Source organism: Pezoporus flaviventris, unplaced genomic scaffold, assembly GCF_033815535.1.
Source record: "Pezoporus flaviventris isolate CSIRO_AGI_PZ_B2104156 unplaced genomic scaffold, CSIRO_AGI_Pfla_v1 ptg000073l, whole genome shotgun sequence".
NCBI lineage: Eukaryota > Metazoa > Chordata > Aves > Psittaciformes > Psittacidae > Pezoporus > Pezoporus flaviventris.
Window position 1 is genome coordinate 3,040,950 of NW_026892621.1, and position 20,836 is coordinate 3,061,785.

The 20,836-nt window shown below is 40.4% G+C and overlaps 1 protein-coding gene and 1 long non-coding RNA gene across 6 annotated transcripts in view; one reads left to right on the forward strand and one right to left on the reverse strand.

Moving 5' to 3' along the window:
* The window catches only part of ATP2B2 (ATPase plasma membrane Ca2+ transporting 2), a 244,025-nt gene that overhangs the window by 184,401 nt on the left and 38,788 nt on the right, over positions 1–20,836 (forward strand). For all 5 annotated transcript variants that reach the window (XM_061472920.1, XM_061472921.1, XM_061472918.1 and 2 more), the window contains 6 exons: positions 3,388–3,629; positions 4,199–4,433; positions 9,759–9,938; positions 10,933–11,020; positions 18,805–18,911; positions 19,615–19,806. In XM_061472920.1, coding sequence (XP_061328904.1) covers positions 3,388–3,629; positions 4,199–4,433; positions 9,759–9,938; positions 10,933–11,020; positions 18,805–18,911; positions 19,615–19,806 — 1,044 coding nt within the window. The remainder of the gene's footprint in view (positions 1–3,387; positions 3,630–4,198; positions 4,434–9,758; positions 9,939–10,932; positions 11,021–18,804; positions 18,912–19,614; positions 19,807–20,836) is intronic.
* On the reverse strand, positions 1,190–13,343 carry LOC133279332 (uncharacterized). Its single transcript, XR_009746844.1, has 2 exons — positions 13,274–13,343; positions 1,190–1,364 (listed from the first exon to the last, which is right to left on the reverse strand). It is a non-coding gene; the product is annotated as an uncharacterized LOC133279332 (long non-coding RNA).

A 20,836-nucleotide genomic window follows, 5' to 3' on the forward strand; every position in this document is an offset into this window, starting at 1 on the left:
GGTTTAAAAGCCAGCAGCTTCTGCAAAGGATTGTCAGGAACAATCTGCAAGAAGACTGCTTTTGGCATATAGATTTTGAGCTGAAGCAGTACAGGAAAGGAAGTGCTGCTTGCCAGCTCTCACCACCATATGCTTTATTATAATGTAACGTACAAAGAATATGGAGACAGCAGCTGCTCTAGAGGGAGGTGGCCACTTGTCAGGGTTTGAAACCTTTCTGAAATGTCTGTTCATTTTCTTGTCACTGGTATTTTTTCTCCTTGCTTACGTATTTGCATTCAAAAGATGTTCTGTAAAAGAAATCTGTTTTTAGAGCATGGTAAGAAGAGGAGAATGTGATCTAGTTTTCGCTAAATGAAAATCATTCTAGAAGGACTCTAATATTTAGTTTTTATATTGTGAAATGTGGGTAGATTTTTTTTCTCAATGTCCATTCATATCAGGGCATGAGGAAATCTTATGTATAAATTAACTATTGTCTAGGATTGTATGTCCTTTCGTGGAAAGAAACTGATGTCTTTTATTGGCTGCCAGTGTATGTTTGCTAGTTGCTTGGTCACATTCACATTTAAGTCAATGTCAAGGTTTATTGACTTTGGTGGCAGAGAGAACCAAAGCTTAGCTGAGGATTTAAATCTGAAATGGAAAGAGTTTGACAGGATATACATGGAGAAACTGGCCTTTCCTGGCATCCCTACCCAGGCAGAGAGGATGACTACTCTATTGCATTAAGAAAGCTGAAGTTCTTAGCATGTTTCAGGAGATGTGCACCTGCGATGTCATGAAAATGTTTTTAAACAAAACTGTATTTTAAAGGCTGTCTTTTTGACTCCTGAGATTTTCATATCTGAATGTAACAATCCTTCCAAATACACATAACTATGAGCACTTGCATCTTACATTAGGGGTTCTTGAGTGAATTTGAGAATCCAGGGAGAGGTTACATCACAGTATAATTGGATTCTAGCAGGGCAAATTGTTATAGCATATAATAAAATTAATATGCTAGCATCTTCGCCGAGTATCAGAATTTTACATTGCCCCTGGAGTAAGGCTAAAATGTCACAGCAACACAAATGCAACCCATATAACTCAGTAAAAATAATGGCTTATATAGAGGTAAGATGTTACAACTCCTTTTGGAAGGATAAATCTCTTTGAGACAGAGATTTTTAGGTAGACTCATAGAATAGTTAGGGTTGGAAAGGACCTTAAGATCATCAAGTTCCAACCCCCCTGCCATGGGCAGGGACACCTCACACTAAACCATTCCACCCAAGGCTCTGCCCAACCTGGCCTTGAACACTGCCAGCGATGGAGCATTCACAACCTCCCTGGGCAACCCATTCCAGTGCCTCACCACCCTTACAGTAAAGAGCTTCCTCCTTATATCCAATCTAAACTTCCCTTGTTTCAGTTTTAACCCATTACCCCTTGTCCTGTCACTCCAGTCCCTAATGAAGAGTCCCTCCCCAGCATCCCTATAGGCCCCCTTCAGATACTGGAAAGCTGCTATGAGGTCTCCAAGCAGCCTTCTCTTCCCCAGGAAGAACAGCCCCAACTTTCTCAGCCTATCAAATTACCTATTATTACTACCAAATTTATTACCTGTTCTTCACCGTAGATGCCTCTCTCTGAAAAAGAAACTACATGGCTCTGTCTGTCATCAGGTATATATTTTCCTGGTGATGGAAAGATGATTCTTATGGAAAAATCTGTGTTTATTTTCTTGCCACAGTTCTATACCAGTCTATTATTATCTATCTGACTTTCATTTTCTACCCCAGCTGCAATTGGTGGGTATCTGCAATGTATACATACTTATTAATACTTATTTAAAGGTCCCCTTTTCCCTTTTTGGGGCTGTATTTTTTCAAGAATTCAAATCTAAGTAGGATTACTGGTATGCAACTTTAATCAATCCCTACGTGACCCCCTCATCACACTGAGGGGCAGTGTAGCGAATTCCATTGCTTTAGGAATCCTATATCTGAAGTAGGCTGAATTTTGAAGTCTTTAGTGGAATTAAACGTGGATTATGAATATTGTCCTGCAGTCCTAATTCTGCAACATTTGAGTCAGTAGTTGAAGTCTCATTAAAAATGATGACTTACAGTCTTGTCCTGAGTCAAATCTATTTTCCATGCAAATGAAAGTTTTGAAAGCGCTTCTCCTTTTGGTTCCCCTAAGTATAGTTTAGCCCTGGCTTAAGCAACACTTCTTTAATTCTAGACTAGTCTGCTCCATTTTTTCATAACATATAAAGCCTTTATTGTCTGAAGCAGCAGACTAAAATACGGTAATTACAGAAACAGCAACTTTTAGTTGCAGAACTATTATAGATTGTTGGAAATACCTTTTTCACTGAAATTTGCTGCTATGATTAGACATAGATTTATTTTTACATAAAATAATGCCTGGTAGGAAGAAAAGGACAGATCTTTCTTTAACCGTTGCCCTGGGTACAGCAGTAGCAGTCATTTTTCTCCATCTTAGTTGCTGGTGCAGTGCTGTATTTTTGACTTTCAGCCTGGGAACAGCACCGATAACACCGGTGTTTTTAGTAATTGCCCAGTAATGGTTACTCCGATCAAGGACTTTCTGAGTCTCATGCTCTGCCAGGGAGGAGGGGAAGCTGGGAGGAAGTGGAGGCAGGACCCCTGACCCAACTAGCCAAAGGGGTATTCCATACCACAGCACGTCATGCCCACTATATAAACTGGGAGGAGTTACCCGGAAGGGCTAGATCACTGTTCGGTCAGGCTGGGTATCGGTCGGAGGGTGGTGAGCGGTTGTATTCTCTTCCCTTGTTATTTCCTTTATCATTATTATTGGTGGTAGCAGTAGTGATTTGTGTTATACCTTAGTTACTGGACTGTTCTTATCTCAACCTGTGGAAGTTACATTCCTTCCATTCTCCTCCCCATCCCTCTGGTAGTGGGGGGAGGAAGGGAAGGGGGAGTGAGTGAGTGGCTGCGTGGTTCTGAGTTACCAGCAGACAACCATGAAAGTCAGCAAAACAATGTAATTCTAAGCAGGTGAGAAAATTAAATCCCCTGGTTTTGACAAATGAGAATGAATTCTTTTTGAGCTTAATTTTTTACCATCACAAGATATTCAACTGCCAATGGTTCATTTGAAAGTGAAGAAATGCAAGATACCAAATGTAGCTATTTGGCTAGGGAAATGTTCCTCATTGTGAGAATAGCTGCTTTAAGTTGGTTATAGCTCTGTGAGATTTTTTGCTGGTTTTTAAAACTTGGAAGACTAGTGGCAGCGAGTTTCAGATCTTAAACAGTCCATTTCAACTCTGCATTCATTGTTCAGAAGCTGTGGTATACTGCTCATCAGTAGAGAAATTAATATCTGGTTTTTCCTTCTCTTCAGCCACCAGAGAAAGAGGGTGGCCTGCCTCGCCAGGTCGGCAATAAGACGGAGTGTGGGCTCTTGGGATTTGTCCTGGATTTAAAGCAGGATTATGAGCCTGTTCGAAACCTCATCCCCGAGGAGAAGCTCTATAAAGTTTACACCTTCAACTCTGTGAGAAAGTCAATGAGTACTGTCATTAAAATGCCAGATGGCAGTTTCCGAATGTACAGCAAAGGAGCCTCTGAAATCGTGCTGAAGAAGTAAGTTCCAGTGGATTAGTTGCTGTGTTTTTCCAAAAGGCAAAGTGTTCTGACACTATTAAGACAATGGGAGAATTTTGGTCCTGGGAACTTGCTACTTACAGCAGAAATATGACACACTGTAGGAGTATAACCTGTTACTGTTATTTTCTAAATATATATTTTTTAAGTGCTCACTCTTGCAAGACTCTTTGGCTTGTTTTTCTTACCACTGGCTAGCCAAAGATTTGGGTCTGCATTTAGGTCAGACCATTCAGTATGGTTTATGCTCAAGCCCTTTGGAAAATAAGGAGTTTTCAATTTCATTGTAAGTTGTCAGCTCATTAATTACATGGTTATTGAGGAAATAATGGCTGCAGGGCTCTTAGTGTCTTTGTAATAAGTCGCAAACAAAATCTCTCTGGCAGTTCAGTAGTGAATCTTCTTGTTTAATGTAGATATTTAGACTAGAAATTCAAATCTTGCCATCAAAAAGGAAACTGTGGAATAAAATATGCTCACACAAGGGAATACCTGTCAGCAGTCATGCATATATACAGTCGACTTATGTATTTTCTCAAATCAAACAGATGTTCCAGGATCCTTAATGCAGCTGGTGAACCTCGGATCTTCAGACCCCGTGACCGAGATGAAATGGTGAAGAAAGTGATAGAACCCATGGCCTGCGATGGGCTGAGAACCATCTGTGTTGCCTTCCGAGACTTCAGCAGCAGCCCAGAGCCTGACTGGGACAATGAAAATGACATATTGTCTGACCTGACCTGCATTTGTGTTGTTGGCATTGAAGACCCAGTAAGGCCAGAGGTATATTGATTCTTATGTTCTAAAGCATTTCTCAGAGAGTTGAACATTAACCAAGAAACTACAGGTTTCTTGCAGGTTTTATTTTTTTTCAATTTTAATTAGCTCTGTCAAAGCAGGCAGGAGTGAACTTTAGAAACAGACTTTTCTTGATAATAAGTCGAATAATTAACCTGATAAAAATCAACTATTAATCAACCATTGTTTAAATAAAGCAGAATAGGGCGTTCTGAATGACAGCATTGAGATGACTGAACCTTCTCTCCAGGTGTAGTATTCAGCAGAAGTTTTAAAGAATTTTCCTTTAAGTAATGCAGTGATGTGCAACTCTGACAGTAAAGACGTGCAGTGATTAGAATTGCCATGTTTCTGTGATCCTGTGATTTTAACTGCAGTGGGCTCGCTTGCCACAGAAGTTGCAGGCAGGCTAGGAGTCTATGTAACAGTTGCCACTTTACTAATTGTCTTAAGGTTGTAACTGGTGGCTACTCAGGAAAACTGGTTTTAGCGTATTTGCACTAAGGAATTTGCTATGGAAAGGCTGCAGATTTCATGGCTACTATACTTCAATGGCTTGTACAAATACGACTAAAATTTCCACTTAACTGAGACGGTCAGCACTGGCTGTGCATATTGGAAGCATGTGCCTGCTACTGTACTTACAAGATTTTGGGGCTGTCACGGAATCCGGAGAGCGGCTTTTGACATGGGCCTGTAGTGACAGGACAAGTGGGAATGGCTTTAAACTCACAGAGGGAGATTTAGATTAGACATTAGGAAGCAATTCTTCACTGTGAGGGTAGTGAGACACTAGCACAGGTTGCCTGGAGAAGCTCAGATTTATTTCCCCAAGTCTTTTATGAAGTACACTCTTCTGACTGTTGTAACGTTGGAAACTAACATTACAACTACAGATACCAACTGCATAACTACTTTCTGTTCTAATGTAGATTAATCTTGCTTAGGTGCAGACTCTACAATAAACTCCTTATCTCTACAGCCATCATATACACAGCATTCACTTTATCTGTTGTCAGATGGTCTCTTGTTGCTAACCCATCTGTCCCTACACCTGACACTGAACACCTAAAACTGTTTAAAAGCCTTAAAATGCTCTGCCTGCAGCAATCCCTTAATGCTCTAGCTCACCTACATTTCACCCAGAAAGTTTCTAAGTGCCAGTGACCACTGGAGCTGTGACTCAATCCTCTTTCCCTCCAAACTGGTTCATGGTCCATGTGAGAAAATAGCTGTAGGTCAGGTTGTGTGTGTGTGACAGACGGAGGGGATGGGTAGCATATTATCCAAATAATGAGGGATTTGCACTCATTATTGAAAATAGCTGCAAACTATCCAGTCATGAGATTATGATGAGGATGTTTTAGAAGAGAACCGCTCTCCTCTCATAGGGAATAATTGCTAAGGAGCTTGAGGTAAAAATGAGTAACATTGCTAAAAATAAAGAGGTCAATTCTGACTTCCGTGTAAAGGATCAAAGAAGGTGAAGGCAGGGAAGCACTTTATTTCTAGATAATTATGTGAATAATGTATTGAATTTCTTGTAGTTCAGCACCAGAATATGCTTCTTACTTTGTTGCAAGACACATGGTAAAATGTTTATTATTTCAAAATTTTACCAAATGTTGGACAATTGGTTTGGGGGGCTTTGGGGTTTGCCTTTTCTTCTTTTTCCCCCTCCTATTCCCTCTTTGCTGTTTTAAAGTGGTAATAATGTCATGAGAACTTTTAAAACAATGTTTAATTTCTTATTACACCATACATGGATAGAAAGTAGTAGCAGTGCCTTAGGAGAAAGGAAGGAACAAAAAAAACAACCCAAGCCAGCAAAACCCTAGTAACGTTCAGACAAACTGTCTAGGTCTGGAATACCTGACTTAGTGGGAACATCATACTATACATATACTACAGTGGTGAAATCCTCATTGTAAAGGCAAATAGTAAGATGTCGAGCTGTTTGTTATAAGGGATCTTAGTATTTTGCCAGAATTAAGCCCACTTATTAAATAGAGTCACCACTAGACACCACATTCCAAATGCCTTCTGTAAGGAAGAAGAATATAAGAAAATAGAACTATTACTGCAGCTGCTGCTTTATTATTCCCATGGGTATCAGCATTTGTTCTGACACAAATGTTAGATTAGGTATATCCAATGAAACAATCCAGTGTCACCATCCTGGTCACCTTTAGTTTCCCTTAAATTACATTCACATCTTTCTTGGGAAAGGCTTGCTTTTCTCCTTTTCCCTAAGATGACTTAGTTAACACATGCAAAATGGAAGCCTACTTGTTTCCACTAAGCTCCTGTGGCACAGTGCTGGTGTGCATCCTTGGAATCCCTGCAGTGTCAGTGGTGCCATGCTTGCATGAGTTCAGAGTTATGCCATCTGTTCTGAGGATAATGCTGGGAGCTTTCTTGCACTTGCATTTCCTTCTGTACAAGAAAAGGAACTATCTGGATTAATTATTGAACAGTGATATCCAGCAACTGAACAGCTTTATCAGGAGTGTAACCACTGGGCACCCATGACTTCTGCATAATTCCTTGGTTAATTCAGACACTGGCTTAATTCCGTGTCAGCAGCGCTGAACTACCTGCTTAATATTTATCTTTGTGTGCGTATGTGTTTTTTTCTTTGATAAATATATGAGAACAAATGGAATGATGTCTTGTTCCTGTAGAGATTCTCTGTTGATTTTGACAGTCTTTCTGGATTGATTTTAATGAGTCTGAACTGACTTACACTGATTTGCCAATGTACGCCTACAAGCTGTTATTTCTGGGAGATGAACATAAACCACTTCCAAATGCCACCTATTTATTTGCCACCTGATTCTGATAGATATTCCTGCACTGGGAAATTTATGCATGTGTGCATGCACCAGGAGGTTTTTCTTTGCAGACCAGAGGATTTTAAAATGTGTACTGAAGCTCTGCAGAACTAATGGAAAATATGTGCTTCCCCTGCCCACTCAGTCTGCCAACACTCTTTCTTCCTTACAGCAATAAAAAAATAGGAACAATATTTTCACTGTAATTACTGTACACAGTATTAAATCAGTTACCACCCACCAGCTGTCCAAAAAATGAGAGAAGAGGAAAATAGAATTATATCTCTAGTTCTATTTGATTTTGAGATGGTTTGGAAACTAGGTTGTCCTCCCGTGACCTTGTGTAATAGGACTGGCACTTTTTCTGACTAAACCTTTTTCTGTTTGCACTGTAATTTATTTTCTCCTTCATGGTTCATCCACTGTGCTGGTTTTACAGAAAGTCATCTAAATCTGTCCTATCCTATGCATGACAGTCACCACAGTTAAAGTGGCTACTAAGGGCATTCCAAATTGGCAAATGGGATATAGATAGGGTTATTACTGTGGCAACTGGCTAGATCAGGAGTCATTTGCTTAAGCAATAGATTTAATGCCCCCATAGACTGTATACCCCTGCAGAAGTCTAGCTCATAATGCTAAAAGGCTTTAAGTCCAAATAATGTTTCTAGGATCCAACTTGTGGGAATAATATTCTGTTAGTAGAGATAGGAGAATGGGAAGATAAATCTCTGTCCCTTATTTCTTCATTTTGGGTCTGTCACCAGAATTGACAGAGTCATTCTCCAAACAGCACATTGTATGGATGCAGCCTCAGGGTGGAGGGATTTCCTTTGTAGTCATGGGGCAAGTACTAGTCCGATCCTCAGTTAGGTCTTAGCTCAGTGAGGGGAAATGGAAGCTTTGCAGCTGCCTTTATTAAAGATGCAGAAACATGGTGTGAAATTGTATTCACTGATTAGAGTAATCATTATCTACAATATGGTTTAAGGGTGTGTAATTTCAGTCTGACGTGCAGCCTGAGATACATAGCCTCTCTGGCCCCATGGAATCATTAGAAGGCCAGCATTTGCCACACTGGATCAGAGCAGTGGCTGTCATGCAAAAGGCAATGCCCTGCCCTCGGCAGTGTCACATATTGCAGCTATAGAGGAAATTAAAATATCTAGAGATGCACAGAAGTAACAGGGTAATCTTGTAGATGGTGGCCGTTTTTCTTAATGTTTTCTGTACTAATGGGCGAGATTAATCCCTTCTAATTGGCACTGAGTTCTACAATACACTTATATCTATGATAGAGGTTATGATCGGCAAACTGCACTGAACTGGTAGAATATAACGAGGCTTTGCTATTGTAGCCAGTAATATCATTTTGATAACCCTTTCTTTAATTCTTTGTTATTTTGGGGCTTTTTGTTGTTTTTTTTTGTGGGGTTTTTGGTTTGGGTTTTTTTTGGGGTTTTTTGGTTTCTTTTTTTTGGGGGGGGTGCTGGTTTTATTTCTTAGTTTTCAATAAGCATGATAAAATCACTTTCATAATCATATCCTTTGCTTATTAGTTTATGTAGGAAATCAACAGCTCTCTATATACATGACTGCTGACATAACTCATCACAGTCAGACAATCCTGTTACTTTACATAACTGTCTACTGAAGGAGCTCAGCTGTCATACCGCAGCAATTTGCAGTCAGTGGTCAGCTGTGTATTTGGGGAATTTATGCAAGTATGATTTATGTATGAATTACACAGATTAAGAGTGTTAGGCAACACTGCAGAGCAAGCATCTAGGGCCAGGTCTTTGGAGCTGTTTTAATTTGAGGGATAACCTTCAGATTTCCTGGAGGTTTACTTAGGATCACTGCCTAATGTTCAAATGCTTATCTAAGTCATGCTCATCTTTAGGGAATCTTTTTCCTCTCTTGAGTGTCATTTGTCTGCTTCTCATACCTCTCTACTGCCCCACATGTAAGAACCAGTGCAACCTAGAAATGCTTTATGTCTGTTCCTTGCTATCTGTTGTAGTAAGGAAGTTCAGTTTCACTAGTTCTGGGAAGGGTTTCTGCCTTCATTAGGAGTCCTGGGATGCCCTTAGGCTCTTCTAGGTACAAATGAAATTTAGAGAAGTGGTGGTATGCTGAAGGTATCTGTCTAGGCCGTTCTTGAGGTGTACAGCATGCTCTGCCTGATGCTAAAGGTCAGAAAAGCTGTAGAGCACTCCTTTTTAGTAAAGTCAGGAGAAGCTTTAGGCAGCTTGTCTTAAAAAGGGTCTGCGTGCTCCTCAGTACAAGACATGTCTTGCCTGAGGCATAACTTCAATTCTGTAATAGTCAGATAGCTATAATATGCCATAAACCATATGATTTCACTTTTTTCTTCATGAATTTCCTAGCCTTAAAATATTCTGATTTAAAACAGAATTACTTAAACTTTATCTCTTACCTAGGAACTTTCTCTCCTGTTAAATTGCTTTTGTAGGTCCCAGAAGCCATAAGAAAGTGCCAGCGAGCTGGAATTACAGTCCGCATGGTCACTGGAGACAACATCAACACAGCACGTGCCATTGCCATAAAATGTGGAATCATTCATCCAGGAGAAGACTTTCTCTGCCTTGAAGGGAAAGAGTTCAACAGAAGGATCCGAAATGAGAAAGGAGAGGTAATTCATATACTGAATACCTCGTATACAGTATACCTCATATCAGTAAAGACTACTTGGAGAGGTTGCTACTTCTTTCTGCTGCTAGCCTCTGCAATTCAGAATACCACTGAAAATGTGGCCACCTTCTCCTCATGCAGAGCCACTCTGGGCTTAGTGCCAGCCTAATTCAGTGCTGTTTAGAACCACAGCACCAGTCTACAAGAAATCAAACTAAGCACCTTCAAGCAGGTTTGTTAGCAACGAGAAGGAACTCAACAGCAGTTTGCAGATCTCTCTCATAGAATTTTAGTGTACTGAGAACCAGCTCCTCCCATTTCTTTATAGCAGTTTATCTAGTGTACTGCTATATCCACTCACTCTAACCATTTGCATAACTTTATCTATTCTTCAGAAGATTTTTAACTCCTCATAAAAGATGAAGCTAACACACAGTTGATTGAAGTCAGCTTTAAAAAAGCAAATGCTGTGTTGTCCCTTTGAGTCTGTCACCAATGAATGGACATAGTCATTTATTCCTTGCATTGGTTGATGGAATCCCGGGAATGTTAGTATAAGCAACAGGTTTGTACTTGTTATACTGGTATACAGAGAAAATTCTGCCACTATTGGTGTCAAAATGGAGTGAAGGATTTGGCTTCAAAGTTAGAATAGAATAACACTCTTCTACTTGTCAACATCCTCTATCTAGAGTCATGATACAGAGTGGAATTAATCCATAAAGATGATAAGAAAAGCTAATTAGGTACCGTGGCAAATATACCAACGTTAGCCAACATCTGAGCTTCGACAGTAGTAAACTGCCTGTTTTCACCTTGTCTTCATTTGCAGTTTTGATGGCTATTGTAATTTTTCTGTGCTTTTGGAGTAAGCTTGCAGACCAGGGCAGTGAAGCAGATCAGCTGCCACACAGACATAAATGTAGTTTGCATGTTGCTAATCACAGGCTAACAGTTCTACTGTTCTGGGTTTTTTTTTGTGTCTCCCCCTCCAGATTGAGCAAGAAAGGATCGACAAAATCTGGCCAAAGCTTCGGGTGCTTGCTCGCTCATCTCCCACTGACAAACACACTTTGGTCAAAGGTGCGTGCTGGCAGCTTTATGTGTATGTGGAAACTAATGCCGAAGTTACTCAAGTATGCTCAGCACATCATCTGTGTTGTGAAAATTCTGCTGTTACAAATATAGCTGTGTTCTTGGGTTTAATTGCACATTTATGCACAATGCAAGGAAGTGTTCTCAGTAACCAAGTCTCTTGTGTTTGTGTTCTACCCAAGTCTTCAAATGGAAAAGAACAGGAAACTGGTTGGCATGAGTAACAGAAATACCTATCTCATATTTGCTTTGTGACTTTTAACTGGACTAGAATGAGGCTGTAGCTGGGAAGGGGAAATGTGTGTTTGCTGGTCGCAAAGAAAATATTACTTAGTTATTCATATGAAACAAGAGGGGGCATAGATTTTGTATTCTTTGCCTATACTTCTTTATGAAGAAAACAAGAACAATCTCAAGTCACTGAAGCGCATCTGTTCTCTGACAGTTATTTTTAACGAGTATTCCAAGATAAAACGCTTTTCATGTTACAATAGCAGTTATTGGAGATGGTGAAACTTGGAGCCTTCTCTTTATATCATTACATGAATGGAGATGGGCTTTTTAAGCCTAGTCCATTTTCTTATAGGCTCACTCATGCTATGAGATGTATTGGCTTCCTTCAGATTTCTGGCTGTATTTTTAGTCTGTTTTTGCTCAGACTGCACCACACAAATGATGTTCTCTTACAACACTGCAGATGGAATGCTCCTATAAAAGAGGGATTTGTTAATGATTTTCTTTATAAAGCCTTCTTCCTATCTGTTACTGACTTCTTCATGACTTGAAATCTTACTCTGTTGACCTTGAAGTTCACACTTCAAAGACAGCTGACGAAATCAGCTAATTTTTGATTAGGAATAACGTCATTTCTGGCCATTCTAAGCTGGGGGGCTGGTGCCGGCAGAAGCCCTGTCAGCAGATGGTGTTTGCTGGCTTCCTGATGAAGAAAGAACCAGATTATTTTGCTAAGGCCCTAAAAAGTCTGGGGAGACCCATCTTAGCAATTCTTGCAGGAGCTGACATTCAGGATAAGATTCGGCTTATCAGTTAGATGTTATCAGCTGCTTGGCTCCTTAAATAATTCACATTTAGGTAGGGAATCCTTTTGATATGGCAAGGTTTTATTGATAAGACCCCGTACATGATTGATAAAAGCTTTTGAGCAGTATGTAATTTTTTTTAATGTTTACGTGCTTTTGGAGCTAAAGTTCCATTGTGAATTTGAAGATTGGCTCAGTAGGGTCCTTTGGCTTTGAGACCAGTGTATGTGAGGAGCTCTGGAAGCATGAATCATTCCAGAGAAATCTGGTAAGCCATGGTACGGTGCAAAAGATGGGGCAGCTGGAGACATCCTGCTGTTACTCACCCCTTCCAGGTACTCTTTAGATTAGTGGTCTTAAAGTGGGCTGCACGCACATCAGGGACAATCCACTGGGATGCAGGAAGAACATATATTTTGCCATTATTAAATAGAAGATTTTTAGACACTATTTCATTTCTGTCTAATACTTTTCTAATGTATGTTTTATAATGTACATAAATATATTAGTACAGTATTACATATGCATAATTTATAAATAAAATACATACTTTGGGGTATCTGCCATAGGTGGTCATGTTGAAAAGGTTTGGAGACCACTGGGTTGGACCACAGAAATATTAAGTCTATAGGTCAGTATTAAAACTACATCAAGTTAGTTGAAGTCTACTCATTTCCCTAGAGCATTGAAAAGACTGTTGTATAGTGTTGAAGGACATGACTTGTACAGCCTAATAGTTTATTTGTTTCCGAAACACACAACAATTTGTGTTTCATCAAGTGGATTAAGTAAGTCCCTTGGGAGTCCTCATTTGAATCAGTCAGGATTTCCCTTAAGAGGAAAATAAAACCTTTGCCAGGAAAAAGGAAATAAATGAAATAGAGCTGAAAAAAAACAAGCAGCAATCCAAGAGATACCTACTACTACTGAATGCCATATGCAACTAATACTCATACAATTAATGTTTTGAAGATGTGGCAAGTTAAAATGATAGAGCAACTAAGTATCTAACAAATAGAATCATAGAATAGTTCGGGTTGGGAAGGACCTTAAGATCATCCAGTTCCAACCCCCCTGCCATGGGCAGGGACACCTCACATTAAACCATGCCACCCAAGGCTCTGTCCAACCTGGACTTGAACACTGCCAGGGATGGAGCATTCACAACTTCCCTGGGGAACACATTCCAATGCCTCACCACCCTAACAGTAAAGAATTTCTTCCTTATATCCAATCTAAACTTCCCCTGTTTAAGTTTGAACCCATTACCCCTTGTCCTATCCCTACAATCCCTAATGAAGAGTCCCTTGCCAGCACCCCTGTAGGCCCCCTTCAGATACTGGAAAGACTGCTATGAGGTCTCCACGCAGCCTTCTTTTCCCCAGGATGAACAGCCGCAACCTTCTCAGCCTATCTTCATACAGGAGGTGCTCCAGTCCCTGATCATCCTCGTGGCCCTTCCCTGGACTTGTTCCAACAGTTCCATGTCCTTTTTATGTTGAGGACACCAGAACTGCACACAATGCTCCAGGTCAGGTCTCACAAGAGCAGAGCAGAGGGGCAGGATCACCTCCTTCGACCTGCTGGTCACGCTCCTTTTGATGCAGCCCAGGATACGGCTGGTTTTCTGGGCTGCGAGCGCACACTGGACCCGGCTCATGTTCATTTTCTCATCAACCAACACCCCCAAGTCCTTCTCCTTGGGCTGCTCTGAATCTCTTCTCTGCCCAACCTGTAGCTGTGCCTGGGATTGCTCCGACCCAGGTGTAGGACCTTGCCCTTGGCATGGTTAAACTCCATGAGGTTGGCATCAGCCCAGCTCACAAGCGTGTCAAGGTCCCTCTGGATGGCATTCCTTCCCTCCAGGGTATCAACCGAACCACACAGCTTGGTGTCATCGGCAAACTTGCTGAGGGCGCACTCAATCCCACTGTCCATGTCAGCGACAAAGATGTTGAACAAGACTGGTCCCAACACCGATCCCTGAGGGACACCACTCGTTACTGGTCTCCAGCCGGACATTGACCCATTGACCACAACTCTTTGCATGCGGCCATCCAGCCAGTTCTTTATCCACCGAGTGGTCCGTCCATCAAATTGATGTCTTTCCAATTTAGAGACAAGGATGTTGTGTGGGACAGTGTCGAACGCTTTACACAAGTGCAGGTAGATGACATCAACTGCTCTACCCCTTCCATCAGTTCCGTAGCCCCATCATAGAAGGGCACCAAATTGGTGAGGCAGGATTTCCCCTCAGTGAAGCCATGCTGGCTGTCACCAAGCACCTTGTTGATTTTCATGTGCCTTAGCATGCCTTCCAGGAGAATCTGCTCCAAGATTTTGCCAGGCACAGAGGTGAGACTGACTGGTCTGTAGTTCCCCGGGTCATCCATTTTCCCCTTCTTGAAAATGGGGGTTATATTTCCCTTTTTCCAGTCATCGGGAGCTTCACCTGACTGCCATGAGTTCTCAAATATGATGGACAGTGGCTTAGCAACTTCATTCGCCAGCTCCTTCAGGACCCGCAGATGGATTTCATCAGGTCCTATGGACTTGTGCATGTTCAGGTTTTTAAGATGGTCTCGAACCAGATCCTCTCCTACAGTGGGCCCAAGGTCTTCATTCTCACAGTCCCTGCTTCTGCCTTCCAAGACTTGGGTGGTGTCGTCAGAGCATTTGCCAGTGAAGACTGAGGTAAAGAAGTCATTGAGAACCTCAGTCTTCTCTAAATCCAGGGTAGCCAATTCTCCTGGTAGCTTCCTCAGCAGCTCCTTATCCATCCAAGGAGGTCTCCTGGCCCTCCTGCTGCACTCCCTTCTAGTTGGGATGCAACACTCCTGAGCTTGTAGCAGGTGATCCTTGAATATCCACCAAGAGTCTTGGGCCCCCCTGCCCTCTAGGGCTATATCCCATGGAACCTTCCGAAGCAGGTTCCTGAAGAGGCCAAAGTCTGCTCTTTTGAAGTCCAGGGCAGTGAGCTTGCTGCACGCTCTTCTCACTGTCCTGAGGATCTCGAATTCAACCATCTCGTGATTGCTGCAACCAAGGCTGCCCTGGAGTGTCACATTTCCAACGAGCCCTTCCCTGTTGGTGAGCACGAGGTCAAGCATGGCACCTCTCCTTGTCGGCTCCTCTGTTACTTGCAGAAGGAAGTTGTCATCCAAAGTTCAAGAACAAGTCTGTGGAAAATCATGCTGCAATTTTGGCTGGTAATACTCCAAGGACCATTAAAAGTTACAAGAAACTATTGAAATATTCACTAGTTTGGGGCCTCTTGTTAAAATGTTATGTTTTTCTCAGACACTTGAGGGATCAAGAGGGTTTTCTTTTCTTTGATTTATTCTATCTGCTCTAGGGTAAAAACACACATCACAAAGTAAACTTTTTTATATTTAATATTTAATGACATACAGCTGCTGGAGGGAGTATTTTTTCTCCTTAACATAGCACAATTCCACCCTGCTAAAGGATCATTTTCATTTTGCATTTCTGTTTTTACTACTGCTGAGGGACTAGACAAAGGCATGGTTCAGCACTGCAGACTGGGCAGACAGCTGGTCTCAAGTATTTATGGCTTTGAAGTAGAGCTACATTGAAAACAAAAAGTTTAGCATCACCAACTGTTTCTGTGCAGTGAAAAGGTTTGATATCTCAATCCAACTGAAATACAGTTCTTTACGGGGTTTATGACACCCATTGGTATAGTTCCACTTTTTACCCTATTTCAAAATATAACAAGTTCATAGAATTTATACTGATGTGTCCTTATACTATTGCTGAAATACTTCAATGTTTTCATTACTTAAAATGGGAAGCAACTGTTGAGAACTGATGGGAAAGAGCATCTTCTTATGAGAAGGTATAGTAAATATTCACTTTATCAGTTAAAGAAGCTGTGCCTTCCAATATGCTTAAATTAGGCTGGAATTGTTTTTCTGTGATATTGAAAACAACTATTCCTTTCTTATATAAAGCCGATGGATTAATAAGCAGAAAGAGAACTTTAAAGAAGAAAAGATTTTTAATAATTGCCCTTAATTACTAAAATATTTCACATATTATTGCACAGGATGGTATTATATATGGCTCAATTAATGTGAACATGCCATGAGACTAAGTGGGATTATAAATATAGATAGAAGTGTATTCATTGAAATTCTGAAATTAAATATCAGCATGTTATAAATTGCAAGTGGTTTTTAATTTTCATTTATAAGAAAATGTTAAAACTCACTTTCCTTCAAATTCCTATGAAGAATAATTCAGGAAGTTGACCTGTTCCACAGTGTCAAATTCAGCTTCAGCCAACTCTTCCCTGAAGCAATGAACGTAAGGCCAGTTTAAACGAAGCAGGAAGTATACTGCACTTGAATCTCGAGTTTTCTACTCTCTAAATATCATTTAGGTCTCTGTAGTTGGTGGGAGGCCTTGATGCCTTCATGGTTCCCCTGTAACCTAAAGCACATTGTGGTGCATGCTTGGTGCAGAAACGTGGTTTAGCCATTTTCCTGTATTCTAATACCATGAAGCTGTGGAGCACTGTTCACAATCACCAGTGCTGTCTGTAATATTACATGTAACACTGACATTAGCCTTGAAATTTTTTGATTAATGTTAGATGGGAGGAAGGTGGGAGGTACTGGATGTATTTCACATTCACCTGTGTATTCAGTGCCAGTACCTGTTCTAGCAAGCTTGTGCATACAGTGCCCCTCTTGATAGCTATACAGAGTTGTTTTAAATAGCAGCTTTTCCCTCCTCAGAAACAAGCTGCTTGCTCTGTAAACCCAATGCCTGATGCAAGCCACACGACTCCTCCCAGATTCCTGCCACATCAGCAGAGTCTGTGTGTGGAACACACTGTAATGTTATGTTCTAGGTGTATTCCTGTGGCCATCAAATAAAAGTCTTTTTGACAGATAAAAAGTCGTGGCCCAACAGCATAAGATGAGGGAACAGACCAATGAAACAGCAAAAGTTTTTTAGGGTGGAAGCTTTGCCAAGTTTCAGGAATTCCCCTGCTGTGCTGGTCTTATCCCAGCTGCATAGTTTGATTTTACACATAAAAATGACTGCTAAACCTTGTGAACAACTACTGAACCCTGTAAACGACTTTGCAATTAGCTGAGGACAGCTGGTAGTACTGTCATTGACCTTAGAGTGCTATTCATAGGAGGGCATTTGTTACAGCCTCTTCAGCTTGATTTGGGTTGTGTTCCCATTTGGAATCCAGTTGTGAGAGGATGTTATCTACCTGTTTGGAGCAGTTAATACTATAGCATGTCAGAGATTTTAACTATTCTTTTTTAAAAATAAGCTTGAACTATTAATTTAACATCAAAAGATGTGTTAATAACAGGAAAGGAAGACCAAAATAATGTTTTTAACAGTAATGGCATCTGATGTTCCTGTTTATTTAGTAATACCAAAGGCAAATCACCCCAACAAATTGAAAGCTCTAATTCTAAGATGTTATCAGAATAATGTGCCATTTATCTTAGTTCGTCCTGCCAGTGGAAGGCAAACAGGGGTTTTTCTGCTTTTTGTAAGACTGAAAAACACAGGGCACTGCCTGCTTCCATGCTGCATTGCAATCTTCTGAGTGCCCGATAAACCTGAACCTTACCAAGAGGCAGCTATTGCTTTGTAATCTGCAATTTCCTATTTCTGCTTAGGTATCTGATATGTGAGTTATTTTATTCCAGAGTAGAATGAAAGCTTTTCACACTGGGAAGGTTTTGATAATTGCTTCTAGAGGTTATGACTGTGCAAAATGTGTTAGCAAAAGGCATTTTGTCATTTCCCCACCTAATTAATTTGGAGAGGTGTTCCTGTATCCTACACAACAATCCTGTATTCTAGACTCAGCTTTGAATGGACTCTGACATGGAAATGCAAATATGAGTGGTGAAAGATCCCCATCCTATCAAAAACCAGGGCTGCTTCTGTTGCCTTAGAAAAACTCTTTATTCTTTTCCTTACTTTCTCCATCTGCATAAGTGGAAAACACTCCCTTCAGGCTAGCTCTATGAAACTTGATTCATGAAGTGAAAAGTGCTTTCTTTTCTCAAATGATCACAAAATTAATGTCAGAATTATTTTATTATGTCTGTTTGTTAAAACATTTGGCTCCAGATTTTAAAGAATTATTTTACATCTTCTTAATCAGTATTTGGCAGAATCGAACATGGCTGTTAAAATGCTAAACTGGCTCCAGCTAAATATAATTCATTAATGGCATGTTAGCTTAGGTCAAACTGATTGCCAGAAGGTGTCCCAGTAAAGCAGATACTGCAGTTCAGTCCCAGCTGAGGAGAGCTTTAAGTACAAACTTAAGTCTTTGGCAAATCCTTTCCACTGATGTTTAATCAGAGAGCTGGGCTGAAATGTGTTTACTGTGACACATGATTTTAAATAGTAGAAATCTTCTAAAAGAACAAAATGATCTGATTTCATTCCCTTTGAATTCTGTGCAAGTTTTGTTGATGTTTTGATGATGCGGGATCAGAACTTCTCATGTAAATTCTAGTGGTGATGTCTGGTAGTGTGTAGTAGTGATGACATAGCTTTCATGGTTCTTTTCCTTAAAAAAATAACTCTTCTGATCTGTGCAAGACTTGTGTGGTACTATGTAATCTATGTTACAGAGGCCCTGCTATTTTTTAGAGGGGAGTTTTATCTTACTAATCATTTATATGTATGTGTATGTATACACACACACATGTTTTGCAGGTATTATTGACAGCACCCAGGTGGAGCAGAGGCAGGTCGTAGCTGTGACTGGTGATGGAACCAACGATGGACCAGCACTTAAAAAAGCTGATGTTGGCTTTGCAATGGTATAATCTTGAGCATATTTATGGATATTTGTGTCATTGTAGATTTGCTGTAAGAGCTTTTTCATTCATTACGTGCTGAGAAAGTTGCTTGATTATTATTTAGTTATTGGAGGGGGTGAATGATGTTGTTTCTGAACCCTTTCATTCACTGTGTTTTGTTACTTTTCCAGTATTTTGTCTGAGGTAATTACTGGCCATGTGCAGAATCCTGTGCCAACACAGAAAGATGAAACTATTTTCTCCACAACAGTGGAGCACTATTTCGCTTTGGTAAAATCCATCACTAAGTGTAAAGATGTCTTCCCAGTGTACTCTGATTCAGAAGACATTAATATTCTAGACTATATATTTATATACATAACTAATTTTTGTTAGCATTTCTGTTCATGTATATTAATAAGATATAATCAATGATAAAAATAACTCAGAAGATCAGTAGTCATCAAGCTGGTAATTTAAACCACTCAAAACGATCATCACATGAACTCCATTGCTATCAATCCCCTCTTCTGTGTCCTTACTTTCAAAAATAGGCCACATTAGCAAACTTCCTAGTGAACAGAAAATGCAGAATATATTCAGCATTTCCTGTTACTATGCTGGGAAGTCTCTGCATAACTGTGGACTTCGAATGAGTATGAAGATCTGTATTCTGTCTCTGTGCTTTCTAGGAGGTAATTTTAGTCACAATTAATTTTTGCAGGGTATTGCTGGAACAGATGTGGCAAAGGAAGCCTCAGACATCATCCTGACAGATGACAACTTCAGTAGCATTGTGAAGGCTGTAATGTGGGGACGCAATGTCTATGACAGTATCTCCAAGTTCCTGCAGTTCCAGCTCACTGTTAACATTGTGGCTGTCATTGTGGCTTTCACTGGAGCATGCATTACCCAGGTGAGCCGTTGCTAAAAGTATGGGGTCAAATCCTATTGAGGTAACTTTTTGTTCTTAAGTAACAGTGGCTTACATTTGATTCTCACTTTGCAAAGCAGAAAGTACACCATCTGAAATTCTTCCGAGCATTAACAGTGTATTTAGGATCAAGCTGCTAAGTGTTAAATAGCAGTTCACGTAAGGAAGTCAACTAATTTGTCTTCTCTTGGAAGCAGATTACTTTTAAGGGCAGCTAATTTTTGTGCTGCTTCCATATAGCTCCCTGGGTTTGCTTACATATTATCGTCATGACTGAACCTTGTGATGATGGACAGAAAACGTCAGGGGTTGGAAGGACAAAGTTATGGGACTTGGCCTTTTCCTCTCAGAATATTTCACTATGAAATGTATATTTTTGATGGATTATGGAATGGGATTATTATTATTTTCAGGAGAGCAGTTCTGACACACAGAGGTAATCCCAGCAGGGGAGGCTTTTTGACTGATAAAAACAGTGTTGCTTTCAGGCGATCCCTTTTAATTTCAGGTGCAAATGACAAACCAGTTAAATGCCACATGCAGCTGGACTGTGATTTCTTTTTCTCCCTTTATGTTAATCCCCCAGTGCAGTCTTGGTGTACTTGCAATGTGTCTTACATCTTTTGCAAAAAGCATGCGTGGAAGTAAACGCCAGTTTTTCCCCCCTTCAAATTACTACTTTTTGACTAATGCAGTTCTATTTTCCCTAGAAAGAAAAGATGTATTTAGTACAGAAGGTTTTTCTAATGGAGGATAAAACACAACATGCAGGTTTTAGTGCTGTCCCTCCCTAAATTAAAGTGTCATTGTGATGCTGCAGACAGGTGCTGTTACAGACTGCCTCCTCTGGTGGAGACACACAATGGGGAAGCTGCCTCTTCCCTCTCTTGTGCATCATGCAGATGCACAGGCCTGTTTTCGTGGGTATATTTCACCTCATGCACACCTCAGCAAAACAATGAATAAGTCATTAGCTCTGTTCCAGGGTAAACTTACATTGTAATCATGGAAT